Source organism: Protopterus annectens, chromosome 11.part0 (genome assembly GCF_019279795.1).
Source record: "Protopterus annectens isolate FY-2018-M chromosome 11.part0, PAN1.0, whole genome shotgun sequence".
NCBI classification, from domain to species: Eukaryota; Metazoa; Chordata; order Ceratodontiformes; family Protopteridae; genus Protopterus; species Protopterus annectens.
In genome coordinates, this window is record NC_056745.1 from 1,046,055,000 (window position 1) to 1,046,075,174 (window position 20,175).

Here is a 20,175-nt window from a genome sequence, read left to right on the forward strand (position 1 = left end):
GGAGAAAGAGGCAAGCAATAGGGCACCTGGGCCAGTGTAACTGACCTTTTAGAAGAAAGCGAGAGACAAGAACTAGGGCAACTGGGCAGTGCACAAAGCCTTTTAGAACAAAATAAGAGGCAAGCAATAGGGCACATGGGCCAGTGCTCTTCTGTATTGCAGGCTTCCACAAGTTGGAAAATATCCACTCAGATACACACAGAAATCATCCTAAACCTCAATGCAAGCATTTTGCCTTGATGAAAATGAGATTGCAGGGTGACTACAATCCCTTATATCATCCCAAACTTAGAATACGTTTAAACTTTGAGACAAAACCTCATCTGTCTGCATACCAAAAAATAAACAGCCTGTGATAAATCACTGAGAAATACTGCAAATGAAACACTAAGCAGTCAAACCACTTTTTCAAAAACAAACACCCTCCCCAATTTTGGAAGGAAAATTTATTTACACATTGAGAAAAATAACTTTCTTACTCAGTCTGAATGATAACATACAGATGCAATGCTGACTGCCTTTGGCAATAATTTTTCAAAATTGCAACCTCGAATTTCAGCCTCAGACTAAATAACAACCCTTTTCTTTGTCTTCTGACTCCCTTACTAATTTTAATTCTTTTATCATGAAACACCTGCTGGAAAATATTCCTTCAGGATTTCATGTAGAAACTGATTGGCTCTACCCAATATTTTCAGACATATAATAGTTTCCTATCCATCCACAGAAAAAAAAACAAAATGAAACTCCAGCAAAGCTAGAACTTCCACTGAGTGACCTCCCAAACCTCTTGTATCAGAGGCACATGGGATATATGCAAATGACCCTTATGAACATCAGGTGTTTTAACTAAATGGCGATTCTGAATGCCCATGACTTGTTTCGGCATTTTAATGGACAATTTCAGGCCAATAAAGCCAAAACCCACTAGCTGTGGATATGCATATTTTGGCCTTGTTATGACCTCGTCAGCACAGCACAAGCAGAGTGTTTGACTAAGCATAAGAAACAAGTCATGGACATTCAGAATCGCCATTTAGCTGAAACACCTGATGTTCATAAGGGTCATTTGCATATATCCCATGTGCCTCTGATACAAGAGGTTTGGGAGGTCACTCAGTGGAAGTTCTAGCTTTGCTGGAGTTTTCATTTTGTTTTTACTGATTGGTTTTTCAATGACCTTCTCACTTATTGTTTTACTTTGTTGTTTGGGATATTTTTGCAGTGACCCTAATGATAATGGACATCAGCTGGGTATAACAGCCCTGTGTTTCTTATCCTTACTCAAACACTCTGCTTGTTTTGGGAGGTCACTCAGTGGAAGTTCTAGCTTTGCTGGAGTTTTCATTTTGTTTTTAGTGATTGGTTTTTCAGTGACCGTCTCACTTATTGTTTTAGTTTAGCCATCTGCAGGAAAAAAAAATCAACCTATCATGGCTAAAAGGTGTATTTTTTTAATGTCAGCAAATAAGTGATTACACTAATCTTTCAAAATGCAGTTCTTTTAACAAATACATCCATTTATTACCCTTTCATACTTCTATCCAAAGTATTACAAAAGGGTTTTTCCTGTTCAATTAAGGAAGACTTGTATGTATATGGTTTTCTATAAATGTCATACGGACAAGGATAGAAATAAATTTGTCACCTGTTCTTTCTGACGAATTAACATAAGTCTTTTGACTTATGTGTATTTATGTATTTATTTATTTATTTACTACTTGTTCACTGGGCAAGTGGACTGCTCTATTGACAATTTTTAGCCATGACCTGATTTCAAACAGCAGAAAATACATCTCGGTCTTTCTAATCAAAATTATTATACACAGAATGAGTACATGTCAGAATTCAGAACATTATGGTAAGATTCAATGCAGATAGGGTAATCTTAAAAGATCCAGAATGAGTGCAATTAGAGAAAAGCAGAAAATTATATATATGTATGCACACACAATATATAATATATATATATATATATATATATATATATATATATATATATATATATATATATATATATATATATATATATTTATTTATTTGCAGTTTGATTACCGGGGAAGTCCACTGGGCTGAATTGACCAATTTTCAGTGGCGGCCCGGGGAGAAAAGCTCCAAGATGCATTATACAATTTAGATACAACTGATAGTTAATATTAAAGATAATATTATGTAGAATAATTACTCATAAATGCATTCAATATCATGCATAGTTAACAAATTCATTAAGCTTGAAGGTAGGGATCATACAGTTTCATTTCAGAAAAACAGATATGTGTTAGGTGTGGAAATAGTTTACATACAAACCTTTTAAGAAAATGTAAATACGCTTTACATATACACATCAACAGTAGAATGCTATTTACAATATTTACAAGGTTGGGCTGTGTGAGGGTAGCTGTAGGAGTTGTTGAGAGCTTAGAGAGAAGCTATAGAAATTGTTGAGAGCTTAGATAGGTGCATAGGAAGATAACTATGAGAGTTGTAGAGCTTGGGAACTAGAGAGAGAACCCCCTTTGATTAGGTTGGGTGAAGGCAGGTACATCTCCATTTAGTAGACAGGTGTTTGAATTGTTGGGTTTTGAAGTTTTCTGAGTTTGGTATGGTTCTTAGTGTGGAGGGACAGGAATTCCATTTTTTGCCTAGTGAGAAAGATAGGAGAAGTTGGCCAGTAGGACATTTAGGTTTATGGATAGTAATTAAGTCCTGATTTTCAGATCTGAGAGCTCTGTTGGGTGTATAAAGGGGAAGGATGTTAGTTAGAGTGGGACATTTTGTTGGGTGAAATATGAGTCTATATGCAGTAGTGAGTTGGAGATAGTCTAGGTAGTTTGGGAGTTCAAGCCAATTCAGGGATTGTAAGGTTAGGCATTGATGGGTGGTATTTTTAGATTTAGAGGCAAATTTAGAGATTTTGTTGTAGCAGTTTTCTAGTATAGAGGTGACAGAGGAGGACAGCTTGGTTAGGAGAGAGGCTCCATGTAATAAGGAAGGAAGAAGATAATTTGAGGCCAGAGTTTGCCTGGTAGAGTTGGAGAGAAAGTGATTATTCCTATACAGCATACCTAGCTTTTGGTAGGTTTTCTTAATATTTTGTTGAATATGAATATCAAACTTGTGGTGTTCATCTACAGTAATGCCAAGTAGTTTGGCAGAGGGGACCACTTCTATAGGCGAGTTGGTTTGACTATAGACTTTGAAGTTGTTTTTATTGTAGGAGAGGGTCTTTATGGGAGGGAATAGTAAAATCTTTGATTTATTTGCATTGAGAGAGAGGTGGTTTTGGTGCATCCAGTTTTCAGTTGTTAAGAAGGCAGTTTGGGTTTTAGTCAGCAATTCAGAGAGGTTTGAGGCAGTGCAGACTAAGGCTGAATCGTCTGCGTATTGAATGATTTTAGCATCAGGAATAGCAGTGTGAAAGTTATTGATGAAGATGTTAAAAAGCATTGGCCCAAGGATGGATCCCTGTGGTACGCCAGTTGGGGTAGGTAGGAAGGAAGAGATGGAGTTCTTCCATTTGACTGTCTGTGATCTGTCTGATAGATAGCTGGAGAACCAGGATAAAGCATTATGTGAGAGATTAAAGTTTGAGAGATGACAGAGAAGGTGCTTGTGGGAAACAGTATTAAAGGCTTTAGACAGATCAAGTAAAACAGTAGAAACCAAGTGCCCTTAATCTCGTGCTTGATTGACAGTTTCTAGGAAAGAGAGTAGAGTGGTTATTGTGCTATGGCCTGGACGGAAGCCGTGTTGAGTAGGAGTGAAAAGATTGTTTTGGGTCAGGAAATGCATAAGTTGGAGGTGGATGCATTTTTCTAGGATTTTGGAGATTGGTGAGAGCAAAGCAATGAGCCGAAAGTTTGAGATGCTGGTATTTTTGCCTCCTTTATGAAGAGGAAGAACTTAAGCTGAGCGCCAGAGTTTGGGGACGTATGATTCTTTTATGGATCGGTTAATAATGAGGCAGATTGGGAGAACAATGCCATCAGCAGCACATTTTAGGAAGGAAGAGGGAATATTGTCAGGAGCGTTAGAGAAAGGTTTAAGTTTGGACAAACGTTTTTTATAAAGTTAATGGAGATGGGTTTGAGTTCAAACAGATGAGGTGAGTTAGAAGGGGTAGAACAGTTGGGTTATTGTTGGGAAATGTCTTGGTGAGGGTAGTAATAGTTTCTATGAAAAATGAGTTAAATTCAGAGCCTAGTTCAAGGTCAAATTTACTTGGGTCAGGACAGGGATTATTCTTGGAGCCTGGATTGAGGCGTGAGATTATTGAGTTCCAGAATTTTTTTTTTTGGGGGGGGTTATTGTTTTTGGACTGAAGTTTGATATAGTAGGATTTTTTGTCTTTGGTGATTAGTCGTTTTGCACGGTTGTGGAGCTGTTTATATAGGAGCAAGGTATTGGCCAGTTTATTGTTTTTCTAAAGTTTCCATAGTTTGTCTCTGTGGTGCATAATCTGTTTTGTCTCTTTGGATAGCCAAGGAGCAGGTTTAGTTTTTATCCTTTTGTTTCTTAGTGGGGCTAGTGAGTTTAAACTATCAAGGAAGACAAGAGTTGAAGTATTCTATAGCCTTGTCAAGAGGAAGGATGTTTAGAATTTGCCAGTTCATTTGTTTGAAAGTATTTGAGAAAGTAGTTGGGTTGAAGCTACTGAGGTTACGAGTTTGAATGTATTGATGCTGGTGTGGGGAGGAACTAGTTGAGAGATGCATAAAGGCTGGGAGGTGGTCGCTAAAGGTATCAGGAATTGTGCCAGAATTGGTTATTTTACTTGGATCTGAGACTAGGATCCAATCTATAATGTATCCAGGAGGGTTTATTTTGTTAGGTCGAGTGATGGAGAGGATTATTTGAGTGGTTATTGAGGTTAATGGATAGGGAGGGAGAGGGGCAATTGATTTTATTCCAGTCAATATTCACATCACCAAGGATATAAGTTTCATAGTTAATTTCAGTAGAGGCCCATAGGAGAATATTTTTAAGTGTAGAGATATTGTTACCAGGTGAGCTATATAGGGCAATGATACAGATATTTTTATGTTTATTTAGTTTAGAATTTCAGCAGTTAGTTCAGTGTTCTGGAACTGAGGAATTGGAATTTGGAGGGGAATTAAGGTAAGAAGGTTGGAGTAGACTAGGGCCTTTTTATTTAGTCGGTCATTTCTGAGACAATGAAATCCTGGGGGCAGAATCTCAGAGTTGGAGATAAAAGGCTTGAGCCAGGGTTTGGAGATGACTAAGATATCTGGTTGGTTATAGCTTAACAAAGCTTGAAATTGGTGTACTTTGTTGTTTAGACTTTGTGCTTTAACTGTAAAAATATTTAGGGTGTTGAGATAGGAGGAAGAGGGTAAGGGATGAGTGTTGTTAATAAAGGATGTAGGACCAGGGTTAGGATGGATATCTCCAGCTTAGACTAGGTTGTTGAAGAAGATATCCTTTAGCCATATTGGTCTGTCAGGCATGAATTTTGGTAGATTGTAGTATGGAGCAGGTGACAGTGTCTTGACTTTAGAGGAGAAGAGTTTAGGGTGGAATAGGTGCAGAGGGTTGGGCTGAATGAGAGAAGAGGAGATAGAGTAGAAATGGGAGTAAGAGTAGAAATGGGAGTAAGAGTGAGGGGGAAGGTGGGTTTGTATGGTAGTTGTCTTTGTAAGTGGTATTGGACAAGCATAGGTGGAATATGAGGTAGCATAGTATAAGGGAAGTAGGAACATATATATATATATATATATATATATATATATATATATGTATATATATATAAATATATATATATATATATATATATATATATATATATATATATATATATATCTGTGTGTGTGTGTGTGTGTGTGTGTGTGTGCATATACACACACACAGATATATAAAATGTAAGCAAAGAAATGCATAAAACAGTGCAATCATACATATAACACAGACTCCTATCTACATGTGAAAAATATGCTTATTTATTCATTTATTTGACATTTGTTAACTGGGTTAGTCCAGCTGAGCCATATGGCCAGTTTTCAGTGGAGACCCGAGGAGAAAAGCTCCAGTTTACAGAATAATGCATTATTTACAAGAAAGTATGCAAAGAATACAAATGTTGACATGCAGTGTTGAAACACAAAGTGCATAGACTATCAACCAGTGGAGAACAACAAGAACTAACGGTTACAACTTTTAAAAATAAGTTACATATGTGAGAACGCAGAGTCAGTATAAGCTTCTCTTTCACATGGTGGCAAAATATCTAGAATTTTCTACAGCTTGAATGAAATTTGGTATGTACAGAGGGTAGATGTTCAAGGATGTGATAGTGCTTATAAAAGATGACACACTAAGAGGCTGAGAAAAGTTTTTTAATGGTGTGCAGTGGCACATGGGATAGAGTTGCCACCCTAGAGCAAAATGGTCCCTGGTTCGATTCTCAGCTGGGGTGCCTTCTGTGTGGAGTCTGCTGGTCCTCCCTTTATTTGTATGGGTTTACTCTGGGGGCTCCAGTTTCCTCCCACATTCCAAAAATATGCAGTAGATGGACTGGACACTAAATTAGCAACAGGTGTAAGTGTGCATGCAAGTGCGTAGTTTAGAAGAACAACCACAGCAGGGATAGCTACCCAGCGGGGTAAACCTTGGTTATAGATGATTTTCACTGGTGAAGTCACACCCCAACCCCATGTACAAAAGTGGGAAAAAGGGGTTGTGGATTAATGGATGGGCAGATGGATGAAGGGATTCTTGACAGGGGATAGTAAGTTATCCAATCATTGTCATGCCAGCAGTTGCAGGTAGATTCTGTAAAGAATGCTTGTATGCTTCTTTGTCAAAGAAAAACACAGGCTTACTCAACTAATAACCCTGAACTACATTAATTAAAACACATCTGGTTATGTTCTGTAAGACTAGATTACTAGGCAGTAACCACTACTTCAGTAACTGGCAAAAATCCTGATTATTCCATTGTTTAGTGAAAATCAACTGCCGATTTTGCTCACAAAACCCAAGCATGTTGCTTGGCAGTTCCCTTGTGTTTATTAGTCAAAACCTCTGGCTCAATGGCAGTTCAAACAATTACCCAGCATAAATCACTCTATACTCAGCATTGCCCCATTCTCCATAAACACAAGCTACTAACAACAAATAGTTCCTTATTCAGATGCATCCAGAACAGGACTCATGCTGACCCACTGAAAACAGTTCAAAGGTTCAAAAGAATGTCATTTCACTGAAAAAAATGAAGAAATAACATACAGCAAATGTCAGAGGTAATATGTTTCCTTTTTCTTTTTTTCTTTTCTTTTTCTTATTTTGCCATTGTGAAGGAATACCCCACACACCACAAACTTATATGGACTTACTCTGGTATCACACATCATTAAAGAAAAGATAAAACACCACTGCTGATGGAAGTTGTTTTATCAGTATTTATTTGGTCTATTGGCCTTTACTGGAATTGCTGTCAACAGTCTGAAGCACACTCCTGAAAAACCTCACATTTACCAAAGACTCCTTAATGAAAAAGTTGCCTTCTATTGTTTATAGCTGTCTCCATTACAAATCCACAAAAACATCAAATTCTAAAGAAAAATATATGCAGCTTTTACTTCTCTCCCCCTTGCATGAAGTACCCTGCAAAGTAAAATCACTAGAGCAGTGGTTAGCCTTTACAGAATGCTAAATACATCATTTCAGCAAGGTAACATACAAAGCCTTCAAGTTAGTGCATAGATCTCTCATCATATGCTTGGCCGCACTTTGACCTTTATTATTTTTTTTCAGATCTACTGACAAATATCAAATTATTCACCTCCAAGTAGCTGTCCCAAACTCTTTAATAGCACATCGCCTAACTCCTTACTCAACCCATTCACTTCTGCTCTCAGAAGTCACCTGTCCAAATGATCCAAATTCAAACATCCAAGGGGATAATATATAATAAAGTGTACAGCTTATTTTTTGAATAAAACTACTGCTCTGAGTCCATGAAGTCAGAATTTATATCTAATCTCTATGTTCATCCTACATAAATGTCTACTACAGTTTTGTTAAACACTGAATGACTGATATTACTACGTACTACATTCTTGCTTCTTTGTAATACATTCCTAAAAGTGTTCAAAAAGAATTAGTGTTCTACCCTGGTTAATAAATAAAAAAATAAAGTAAATTAAAGTGAAAAATCATCCTGGTTGTTGTGTCTTTTGGCTTATCCCGGTTAAGGGTCGCCACAGCAGAACTCCGGTCTGCTATTAAAATCGGAATCTAGAACTTCGCTTTGCATTAAGTCTGCATCTAGTGAAGAATCAGGTCACACCATCTCATCCCACTCACTAAAAGGTGCAACTCATGAGAATTTGCTTTTACACTCAAAAGTTAGTGTGAATATGATGTCACTATAAAAATAAAACAAGCAATGGGTGAATAATGCAGTTGGTACAGCCTTACCACAAAAAATATTTTGCCTTACTATACTGGAAGGGGCACTTGAAGTTGTTTCAGATTTCAGTGATTGGGGATGTGATGATCTGCCACAGATTCTCTGAAAAATATGTGATATGATGCTGTACTTCTTAGGGTTGCATCAACACTGTATCAATCATTTCCAGGTTTTGTCTAAGAGGTATTTTTGAATAATCAGTTAGGACATACCCTGCTGTGATCTTTTAGAAGAGTTAAGAACAAGTGGAGGGTTATGACTTGAAGTTGCTTTGTGAGACTGTCACAAATCTGTCATGCTGTCTGCACACCCACATGGACCAATCTGTTTCTAACTCTTGCCCTTAGCCTACTGATTCTTATTACCCCCCCCCCAAATCTCGACTTCACACCACAGCTAGTAGTTATATAACTTCTTCCTTATGCAGTGACAAACCATTAAACAGCTTCCATAATATATCTCCCAGCCTATTCGACTAGCATTTCATTAATTTATCAAAACTAAAAATATTGTGTCCTATACCACCATAAATAAAAACATCTACCAGACTCTAACAACCTATAACAAAAAAAATCTTCCAAAACAGTCCCTTAACAACCACAACAGACTATCCCTATGTGTTGACATCCACCCCAACCCAGAACCCTCAGGCATAACTACACTCAACCAAACTCCCATAATTTTCAAATGCTGAAACTATTAGGAAACCTACAAATTAACATAGCTAAACAGCTATGCACAGTTATTCTGTATATCCCACCAGGACAAAATATCCAAACCCTTGAGGACATCCTCACCTGGATGTCAGAAAATATCCACAACTTAACTATTATGGGAGATGATTTAATAACTGATTCTCCAACAAACACTATAAACCTCTACAAGTTCACCTAAATTATCACCAACCCTACAAGAGTGCTCAATATAAATACACCAGGAGCCATCCTCGACGTATCTTAGTTTCAGCTCCACTGAAATACTCAAATCAAAAGACCCTGCTCAATATACTCCGTGACCACTTACCTGTTTTCCCTTATAAATCCACTCCACATATTTTGAAATCTCATAACTATTAAGCCACAAGAAACCTAAAATATTTTGATCAACAAGAATTTAATCATCATTCTGAAACTCTCAGATTGGTGCCCACTAAAACCTCTCCCATTGGATGATGCCTTATACTATTTTAATAAGATATTCCTAGACATACTCAACATCCAAGCCCCTTCTCGTACTGTTTGCTTGTGTCTTTTGGCTTTTCCCGGTTAGGGGTCGCCACAGCGGAACTCCGGTCCGCTAATGATTGGTAGTGGATTTTTTTTACGTACCAGGTTACCAGCCCTGACACACAACCTTCAATGAAGGCATGCCCCATTCATGCATGCCTCCACACAGAAGACGCTATAGCTGAGAATCGAACGGGACAACGTCTTGCTATGAGGCGACAACACTACTGCAGCACCCCTCCTTGTACTAAAAGAGTAAAATCAAACCATGCACCTTGGCTAACAAAAACCACAAATCAACTCCTACAAAACTTAGATACAAACAGTTACAAAAGAAAGCTAAAAAGCTAGTATGTACTGACAAGAGAAACTATTTCTCTAACCCACTGAGTAACTATAGAAACAACCCAAAACAATTCTAGAAAAGCATCACTAATCTCCTTACCCCTGACACCAAACAAAACCCATCACCATGCCCAGAAAAAACACATTCACAAATAGCCACTATGCTCAACTCACATTCTATAAATAGCATACACAAATTAATAACAGACTCCTCTCCTTCTACCCTCACCCTATCAAATTCCATTCCCCCTCTACCCCACAAAAGCAGTCCTCACTTAGAAAAGATCCTCTACCCCTCATAGATAATTTTTCTCCCCTTCACCAAAGCAATATTACACCATCTAGCCTCTTCTCCTACAACCAATACCAACCACAGAAATTCAGGGACTCCACAGAAAATTAAGACCATGCTGTCTCTCCTCTGATGACCTCCCACCAGAATACTTAAAACTTGCTGCTGAGGCCATAGCATACCCTGTTAGCATTCTGATCAACCGCTCAATTACAGAATCCTATGTCCCCAACCTCTGGAAAAAACTATCATCATTCAACATCATAAAGGAGGTAACACCAATGAACCCTCTAACTATCGTCCAATCTCTATCCTCTCCTCGCTATCCAAACTCCTCGAAAAGTGCATCCATAAACAACTACTTCACCATCTTACACACAACCTACTCACCTCCACCTCCACCCAACATGGCTTTTGCCCCTCACACAGGACAAGCACTGCACTTATCTCCTTCTTGGATACTGTACAGAGATCCACTGATTCAGGTAATATTACTTCAGTATTACTACTACACTTGTCGAAGGCTTTTGCTACAGTATCATACAAAAAACTTCTACAACACCTTTCTAATACTGGCTGCACCCCACCTACCCACCAGTACTCCTCGAAAAGTGCATCCATAAACAACTACTTCACCATCTTACACACAACCTACTCACCTCCACCTCCACCCAACAGCCACAGGACAAGCACTGCACTTATCTCCTTCTTGGATACTGTACAGAGATCCACTGATCCAGGTAATATTACTTCAGTCTTACTACTACACTTGTCGAAGGCTTTCGCTACAGTATCATACAAAATACTTCCACAACACCTTTCTAATACTGGCTGCACCCCACCTACCCACCAGTGGTGTTATCACTAACAGGCAACAATGCGTAAAATGGTGAATATATTATCAGAATACCAAACCAATCAAACTGGAGTATCACAAGGGTCCATACTTGGACCTCTATTCATTAACATATTTACCAACAACCTTCACACTGCTTCTCCTCATAGCTCTATTATCCACTATGCAGATGATATTACCAGCATCTCCTCCTCAAATAACCTACAACCCCTCCAGCAAATAACCTAGGATTCCTTCACAGCAATCGAAGCCTGGTTAACTGATTCACAACTACTTATTAATGCCAAAAAAACACAGCTTCTCCTGTTCACAGCAAAACCCATCTCACCTGACTCTCATTTTCATATTTTCTCTTAAAGCAACACAGAAACTGAAATCATATCCCATGCTAAACTATTAGGTATTACCATTGACAATAAGCTTACATATGAACACCATATTGGTAATGCCATTAAAAAAAAACACTGCAAATTAGGAGTCCTGTACAGACAGACATTTCATGGACAGCACCACCAAAAAAGCTCTCACCAACACTTGCTCCCCTCCCTATTATACGGTACCCCTATTTTTACTAACCTGCACTCACCTCTACAAAATAAGCTCCAGTCCTGCTACCCTAAAATTGCCAAATTAGCCATAGGCGGCTCATACTGCTCACATCGCTGCCAACATTAAATGAATTAAACTGGCTGCAGTTTCCACATCACCTTAACCTCATTCAACTGCCCACACCACGCAAAACTGTCTGCAGTCCAAACAACTGCCCTGCCCTTAAGAGCATTTTAATACCTTATAGCCCCACCAGAACCCTTTTCTCTGAAAATAAAAAATTCATAACTGTTCATGTACCAAACAAAAGAGCCGGACACTGCCTTTATTCATACACTGTCACTAAACTATGGAACTCTCTTCCAACCAGCATAAACACCATTAGCTGCTTCAACAAATTTAAACTCACCCTAAAGAACTACCTACTAAATACTAAAATCTGCCCCTGCATCTATCCAAATAGATAAACATCCTACTCTCCTTAAGCCTTCCTTTAGTTTACCCCGATCTTTACCCATCAAAACCAGTAGGAAACTCTTTTTGATCTATACGTCATTTTTAAACAACTCTGTCCTTACTATAAATCTTGTTAACCTTAATTATCATTCTAACCCCTCACCCCTTTAAAACTACCCCACTAGTGATTTTTCTTTCCCTTTATTAATTCTTTCAACAGAACACTACCCCTCTAGTGATCTTTTCCTTTCTGAACTTTCAAGCTTTCAAACTATTTCAATATTTACAAAATATGTATATATATATATATATATACATATATATATATATATATATATATACACACACACATACACATATATATATATATATATATATATATATATATATATATATATATATATATATATATATATATATATATATATATATATATATATATATATATATATATATATATATATATCTTGCAAAATACCACTTTTCTCTCTGATATTGCAACTTTCCACAATTTATTAGTCTGTTTCTCATTTTGTTATATTGTCCTGTAATTTCTGTAAATTCTTGTAAAGTACTGTGCAATCATAATGTGTTAGTGGAGCTTTTCTGCACAGGCCTCTGCTGAAAATGGGCTCCTCTCCCAGTCAGACCTTCCTGGTCAACAAATGTCAATAAATAAATAAATACCATTGCAGGAAGTGTTCAGCATGCACTTACAATTTTACCAATTTTAATAAAATTAATGGCTGGAAGTTTGATGCGATGGACAGTATATTTTTCTGAAAGCATGATTTTCTCCTCGTATCTCAAAATGCACTATTCTAGAACTTCTAAGAATGAGTAGTAGGGCTAGGTTTGATATTAAAGATTTAAGCAATAACCCACGGCTGGGTGTGGGTAGTGCTGGATTTACCCATGGCTGGTGTGGTTTGGTCATGAGGGTGAACCCTTAGAAAAGTGGTTGACATGAAATTCAGCAGTGGTCCAATAAGAAATAGCAAACAATCTGCAATGGAAATGTAACGGAGAATGAAATTCATTTAATATCAATGGTGCATCATGAATTACTTTATAGGCAGAAGATGTAGCAATGGGAAACAGTGCACAGGAAACATGAAGGTCAACTAAACTATAGTCAAGGGAAAAACAATAGTTAAAATCAACATTTTTAACTAAATATTTTCTTAAAATTGCAAGGAACTGTAGTCAGCATTTACAACAGCAAGTCACTTCATTCAGTCACTTCTACTTGTTGCATTCAACAAGGCAGAGAAAAATATAAAAACCGATGACTGGTCCAAAGGAATGAAGTGGTAACGGATAGTCTAATAGCAAGATTCAAGATGAAAACAATATGACTGCTAATAACCTTGTCTACCACATTCAAAAATATATAAAAGGAACATTGTAAATCTAACAAGTCACCTACACCAAAACCATTAATTTTATCAAGTCGCGGTAATAAAGGAACTAATGCGCAGAAACATACTAACATAAAACGATGAAAACGACCACCTGCACAGTCTGACAAACACATATAAAGTCCGATATGTATAAAGATAAACTTACATGCTTTGCCAGATTGCTGCTCTTTGAATCCACATCATATCTAAAACACAGAAAGCACAAATTATTTCTCAAATGCAAGGAAAGAGAAGGTAAATTATATTTGCACTACTTTCAGCTAAAAGCCATCAAAAGCATAGACTTTTAAAATGTATATCAAGTTGATATGTTATTTTTCATGCATTTTTGCAATAATTCTTTTTTTCTACCTGCATTTTCCTAATCAGGGTTGTGTTGGAGCTTTGCCTGTTCTTGTGTAGCACTCCTGTGCATAGGACAAAGATTCAGTACCATTCGGTACTACAAGGTGCACCAATCCACAGCAGGATGTATAAGGTATTTATATAAATGCCAAAATAACCTACAGGCAGTTTACTGAATCTTCAGTTCATCCACTGACATATGTTTGGCATGTGGAAAGAACACTCAAGGGAAAAGACACTGTAGCACAGAAAGGACATGCTAATTTTGCAAAGAATACACCCCAGCTGTGCACCAAAGTGTGGGACCAAGCACTCTCGGGAAGCACTGGTAATTGTTGCTCCACTGTGCTGTCCATCTGTGCAAACACTCTACATACTGGCTGCGTTCTTTTACTTTATAAATCAGTACTCTACTCCGCCCATCTCCCATAATAAGCATCCTCTTAACTTCCATCATCCACAGGAATGAGCACATACCTCCACATAAAGGAGTAAAGAACCACAAACAATGTTATGATCATATGAAACATACTCCAAATAGACCATCAAATGCGTATGAAATCTTACTTATATTAATATCACACAGTATACAGGTTGACAGTTAGTGTATAACCAACAAACAGTAGTATCAGCTAATGTGTTTCAGGTCTGCAATCTACTACAAAAACTGGAGATAAAATAGAAGGTGAAGAAAGTTGGATGGTAATCTTCAGTAATGTAGAATTCCTAATGTTTCCCTAGATATCAATAAATCTTTACCTCTGAAATCACCTCCTTCTCTTCAAGTTATGTTCCTCTCAAATCATCAGTGTAAGAATGTTAGCAAATATAAATTCACAGGTGGTACTGTTCACTTCTTTTTGAATAGTTTATGTGTATTCCTGCAGCATTGCTCTGAATCAAGCAGGCTAAGAGCCATGCATTTTAAAGTCACTGCTTCAATAAATGTCTCTTGTCATGCGTACACAATTTACTAATCCCACCAACAATAGTAGTGGTGTTTACACGTTGTATGGTGTCAATAAATAGCAGTAAATTAGTCTGATGGATTACATGAAAGAAAGCCAATTAACTTCTGACCTACAGCAGTTTCTATAATTAGACAGTTCTAAATCACTCATGAATTACAAGAAAAATGTACAATCATTATCTAATCTACAATGGTCTGTGGCATATGAATCATGTGAGACTAATATATTTTCCTATAAAATAGGAAATACCACCAATTTCTATTATGAAGATGGTCTGAGATGAGTTAAAAAAAATGCCAGTTTTGACAGCATTTTTCTTTACGATAAGAATTTTGAGTGGAACAGTCTCTTGTTGACACTTTGGGTCAGCATTGGTGGTGTACAGCTCTAAAGTCCTGGTTACTGACCAGGTCGTCCACATTCAGCTATTGGCTTTGGCTTTTGATGATGCTGCCAGGCAGGAAGGGTGGTGCATCTGGGAGATGGGGTGGCAGAAATAACTGCACACACTGATACTATCTCGTGGAGGAAGGTAGGTGATGCAGTGTACTGTCTGAGGTGGGTGTTAGGCTTACCAATGCACCAACAGGTGGTAGCCACAATAGGAAGTCTACATAATTGTTTGATGACAAAGGCAGGGCATGGCGGGCCACTGTAATGATGCAGTTCACATGACTACTCACCTGGTAGGGAGATGGAAAGTCAAAATGCTTTCATTACCAGAATAGGAAAGAGAGCAAAGAGCATCCTCAGTTCTGCTTGAATGATGCCTCCTTCCCCCTTGAGTAGCTCTTGCCTCAACATCAAGTGGAATCTATGCTGTTAAGGAATGAATGGGTACTCTTTAAAGAAGAGTCTAATGAAGAGGAGGCTGAGAACTCTTGCCACTGCTCCAGCAAAAATCTCTGGCTTGCTGGAATGAATGGACATAGTCAGATCATGGGGGGCAAAAATAAATCAGAATAAGACAGTTTCTTGCTGACACCTCATTATGTTATTAAAGATTCCCCACTCTTCTTCCAAACATCATTCAGACCCATACATTATCGTCCAGACACACTCTCCGGAACTACTCACGTGTATTCTTCACAATTTCTCTTCATAGAAGTAACCTGCCTGGATGCACATACATGATGAACCAACATATTTCAATGCCAATCAAAACCATTGAATCATTTCTTTCAAAAGTATAATATTTTATTTACGAAAAGCTAAAAGGTAATAGCATTAGAAAATACATAGCAAATGAACAGAGACTTGAAATTCTATTTCTTGTTTCTATAACAGTTCTGAACATATCCATATAGTTATGCCACTTAAAATGAAAAGTCACTATCTAATCTGAAATGCTAGAAATGACCCAGTAAAGGTTTAAGCTACTGTCTAAACTGCAAAGCCACTGTGAGTTTATTAATTTTATCAGTGCATGATATACTTCATATAAAGAATACAAAGCAATTACTAATCAAGAAAGCCTTGGGTAAAACCACGAATATCAAACTTCTAAACATATCAATATGGAAGTCAAATATTGCTTGTACTTTTGTAAGCAATTCAAAAGATTGCAAATTCACCTACAGAAAGTTTTTCCCCTGTGGGAGGAAATCAGACCACCTAGGAAAAAAGCACATGAGCACAGGGAGAGTATGCAAACTCCATACTAAAGGCAACCCAGCTGGAAAACAAACCTGAAAACCAAAGGCTATAAGACAAAAACAACTAACTACTCTGCCTCCTTAAACAATAAAATTCAATGTCCAAGCAGCACTGGTAAAGAAGGATTAAGCACTTACTTTGCCCTTGATGATCCAGGTTCAGCTAGCTGCCCAGGTGCTTGCGGGGCTGCAATGCGCCTTAGGGAATGGTGTCATGGTTGTTTCCCATTTTATGAACTAGACAACCATGCTTGCACTTGGTCTTTTCACTGCAAACATGACGTGAGCATGTGTGGTATATCCACATGCACCCTGTCTGTGATCAAACTACTGCAGAAATAATACCTGCAACAAGGGGAAGGACAAGTATAACCAAAGAGTCTCCAACTACTGCAGTACATGAGAGCACCACTTTGCACATCCAGTGCTTGTGTCCTTGGGAAATGCATCGATTTGTAGGCTACTCTCAGATCTGGGAGGAATGAGGCAGTCATTAGGGCAACCAAGTGTTGAAACATGATCCTGGGGAGATGACGACATAAAAGATCAATGCTCAGAACAACACATACAATAGTCCTACACCATATAAAACACATTCCCTCTCTCTCTGTTGACGCATATTGACTGGTTGACTGGGGAAAAGGGGGGCAGCTGTATCATTAGTAAAATATTTTGCACTATAGATTTAGGAAGGTGCTTTCATGATGAGCAGCCAACACCAGTATAATATATTTAATTTTTCAAACAATTAGACCCTTACAAATTCTATTTATCCATTTTATCTATATCTTTTCATCTGAATTACTATTTCAATTTAATTTAACTGTTTTACAGTAACTAAATAAAATTTCTCCTGAATAGACCCTACACATATTGTGTATCTTTTTTAACAATGGGCTATCTTGAGGGTAATTTTCTATCCGTAGTTCTGAGGATTCTTAAATTTATAATAGAGTCATGTAATTTTTGTAGTAACCTTCAAGTCTCACAACTATCCAAACTTGAGCGACGTTATAATAACATAGCCAAATTTGCAGTAAACTATAACAGAACACACCACTGCCTATCCCTCATAGAATTACACTGCTTAGAACTACTATATAACCTAATGATCTCTCAGCTAGCTACAATATGCAGACTTCTCTATAAACCACATAATTTCCTAGTAATTAACAACTTAATGCAACACTACTCCCCCAATAGAATATTGTGCTCTAGACCACAAATCACTGCAACCAAACAGTACAATTGTGTAAAATCTTACCATAACGGTAGATGTCCTTGCCTTCACTGCTGCAGTATTCCTAACATATGGGGATTCCCTGCAGTGGATGCCCAACGTCCAGACAGTCTAGCAAAAGCTCCTTGCACACCATAGGACATAAAGGTAAGGTTCAGGCCTACCACAGTCAGAACTGATTTCCCCACTAGGAACACCAGTCCAAGGAACCTAAGAGGTAATCTGAAAGGCAAAGGACTAGGAAGAAGAAGGGATGGAGCGAATACTGCAGCAGTGAAGACACGGACATCTACTGTTATGGTGGGATTTTACACAACTGTACTATGTCCTTACCTTTATTGCTGCAGAATTCTTAATATATGGGAGAGTGCCAGAGCACAAAAGGAAACTAGGGAGGGGGGAAAGTAGCAGAAAAGTCCCCTAAAAAGCCATGAAGAACAGCACTAGCAAAATCAGCCCTAGCTGTAGAGATAACATCCAACTTGTAGTGCTTTGTAAACCTGTGCACAAAAGTCCAGGTAGCTGCTTCAAGGATAGAATTAGTATCTAAGTCCTTGAAAACAGCACCACATGAAACCACAACTCTAGTAGAATGAGCCTTGACTGAAGAGGAAATGCTCCTGACATGAAAAGTGTAACAAAAAGAAATAGCATTAGAAATCCAAGAAGAAATAGTTTTCTTGGATACAGCAAGTCCCAAAGATCTATTTTGAAATTAAACAAATAACTGATAACATTTTCTAATAGCCTTAGTCTTATCCAAATAAACACTGAGTTGCCTATGCATGTGCAAAGTATGCAGCACCCTCTCACTGTCAGTTTGTGGAGAGGGGAAAAAGGCAGATTAATAGACTGATTAAATGATAGCTCATTAACCACCTTAGGCATAAAAGAAGGGTTAGTGTGCAAGGACACACTGTCTTCATGAAAGATCAAAAAAGGATGACAAGCCATAAGGCCTGCAACTCAGTCACCCATCTAGCAGAAGTAAGAGCTAACAAAGGAACAGTCTTCCAGGAACAATGTTGCAAGGAAGCTGAAGCAGCAGGCTCAAAAAGAAACTGAGTCACCTTCTGCAAAACAAAATTAAGATCCCAGGGAGGAGGAACAGGCTTTCTGGGAGGTCTAATATTTAAGAAATTGTTTCTCCTCAAATCTAGAATCTAGAGGAGGAGGTGAAAGCAGACAAGCAGAGATGGCTGATAAGTGGGCCTTAATAGAAGAATAGGCCAAACCAGCATTGAGCAACTCACACAAATAAGAGAAAGCCAAAGGAACATCCACAATAAGTGGGTCCAGTTTGTAAGAGAGACACCAAATAGAAAACAACTTCCATTTGGATAAGTAGGAGTTCCAGGTAATAGGTTTCCTAGCCTCTTGGAGGACTTGCAGCAGATCCTCAGAAAAAAAGGTGTCTATGAGGAATCAAAATCCTATCACCCACAGTGTCAGTTTAAGCACGGACAAGTGGGGATGGATTAGAGACCCCTCGTCTTGTGGCAGTAGAGCCACCCTGTGAGGTAACTTGTGATGATTGCCCTTGACTTACTGCAGAAGAAAAGGGAACCAGTGCTGTCATGGCCAAAATGGAGTCACCAACAAGATTTTGGAGCATCCTGTTGAATTCTGAACAGGACTTTCAGAATGACAGGAATGGGAAGGAATGCCTAAGGAAACATCCCTTTCCAAGAAAATGAGAAGGCATCCACCTTCCACACATGAGGACCTGAGACTCTGGCACAAAACAGAGGAAGTTGTCTGTTCAGAGGGGAGGCAAAAAGATGCACTTGAGGAGTACTCCATTGGTGGATAATGTCCAGAAACACATCCCTGTGAAGCATCTATTCATGGAACTGATTTAAGGACCTGCTCAGAGTGTCTGCCACAATGTTCTGACTGGAAGGGCTATAAACTGCCTGAAGAGTCACTTGATACTTGACAACAAGATCCCATACCAGAAGGACCAAATGCCAAAGAAGATAAGATCTCATTCCTCCCTGTTTGTTGATATAACACATAACTATGGTATTGTCTTGAGAGACCCTGGGGAGAAAAGAGGATAAAAGGCCTGAAGAGCCAGCAGAAGAGCTCTTATCACTTTGACATTGATGTGCTCCTTCCCACAAGGCGACCACACTCTCTGAACTTTTAGGGAGCCAAATGTCACCCCTTATCCCATGTCTGAACTGTCTGTGAACAATTCCTGAGAGGGAAGAGGGGGATTAAAAGGGATTCCTGGATTCAGAGACAACTGCTGAATCCACCACAGAAGGTCCTGTCTGAGACAAGGAAGAAGAGGAACTAGAAAGTCTAGATGATGTGCATGTTGAAGCCACACTGACCACTGAAACTTTCTCATGTGAAGAAAGCAAACAGACATATGTA

The 20,175-nt window shown here is 38.3% G+C and overlaps 1 protein-coding gene across 1 annotated transcript in view; it reads right to left on the minus strand.

Moving 5' to 3' along the window:
* LOC122815689 (copine-8) overlaps positions 1 to 20,175 on the minus strand; it is a 3,116,673-nt gene that overhangs the window by 2,082,450 nt on the left and 1,014,048 nt on the right. The window contains exon 5 of the mRNA XM_044088391.1: positions 13,725 to 13,764. Within this exon, the coding sequence (XP_043944326.1) occupies positions 13,725 to 13,764 (40 nt within the window). The remainder of the gene's footprint in view (positions 1 to 13,724; positions 13,765 to 20,175) is intronic.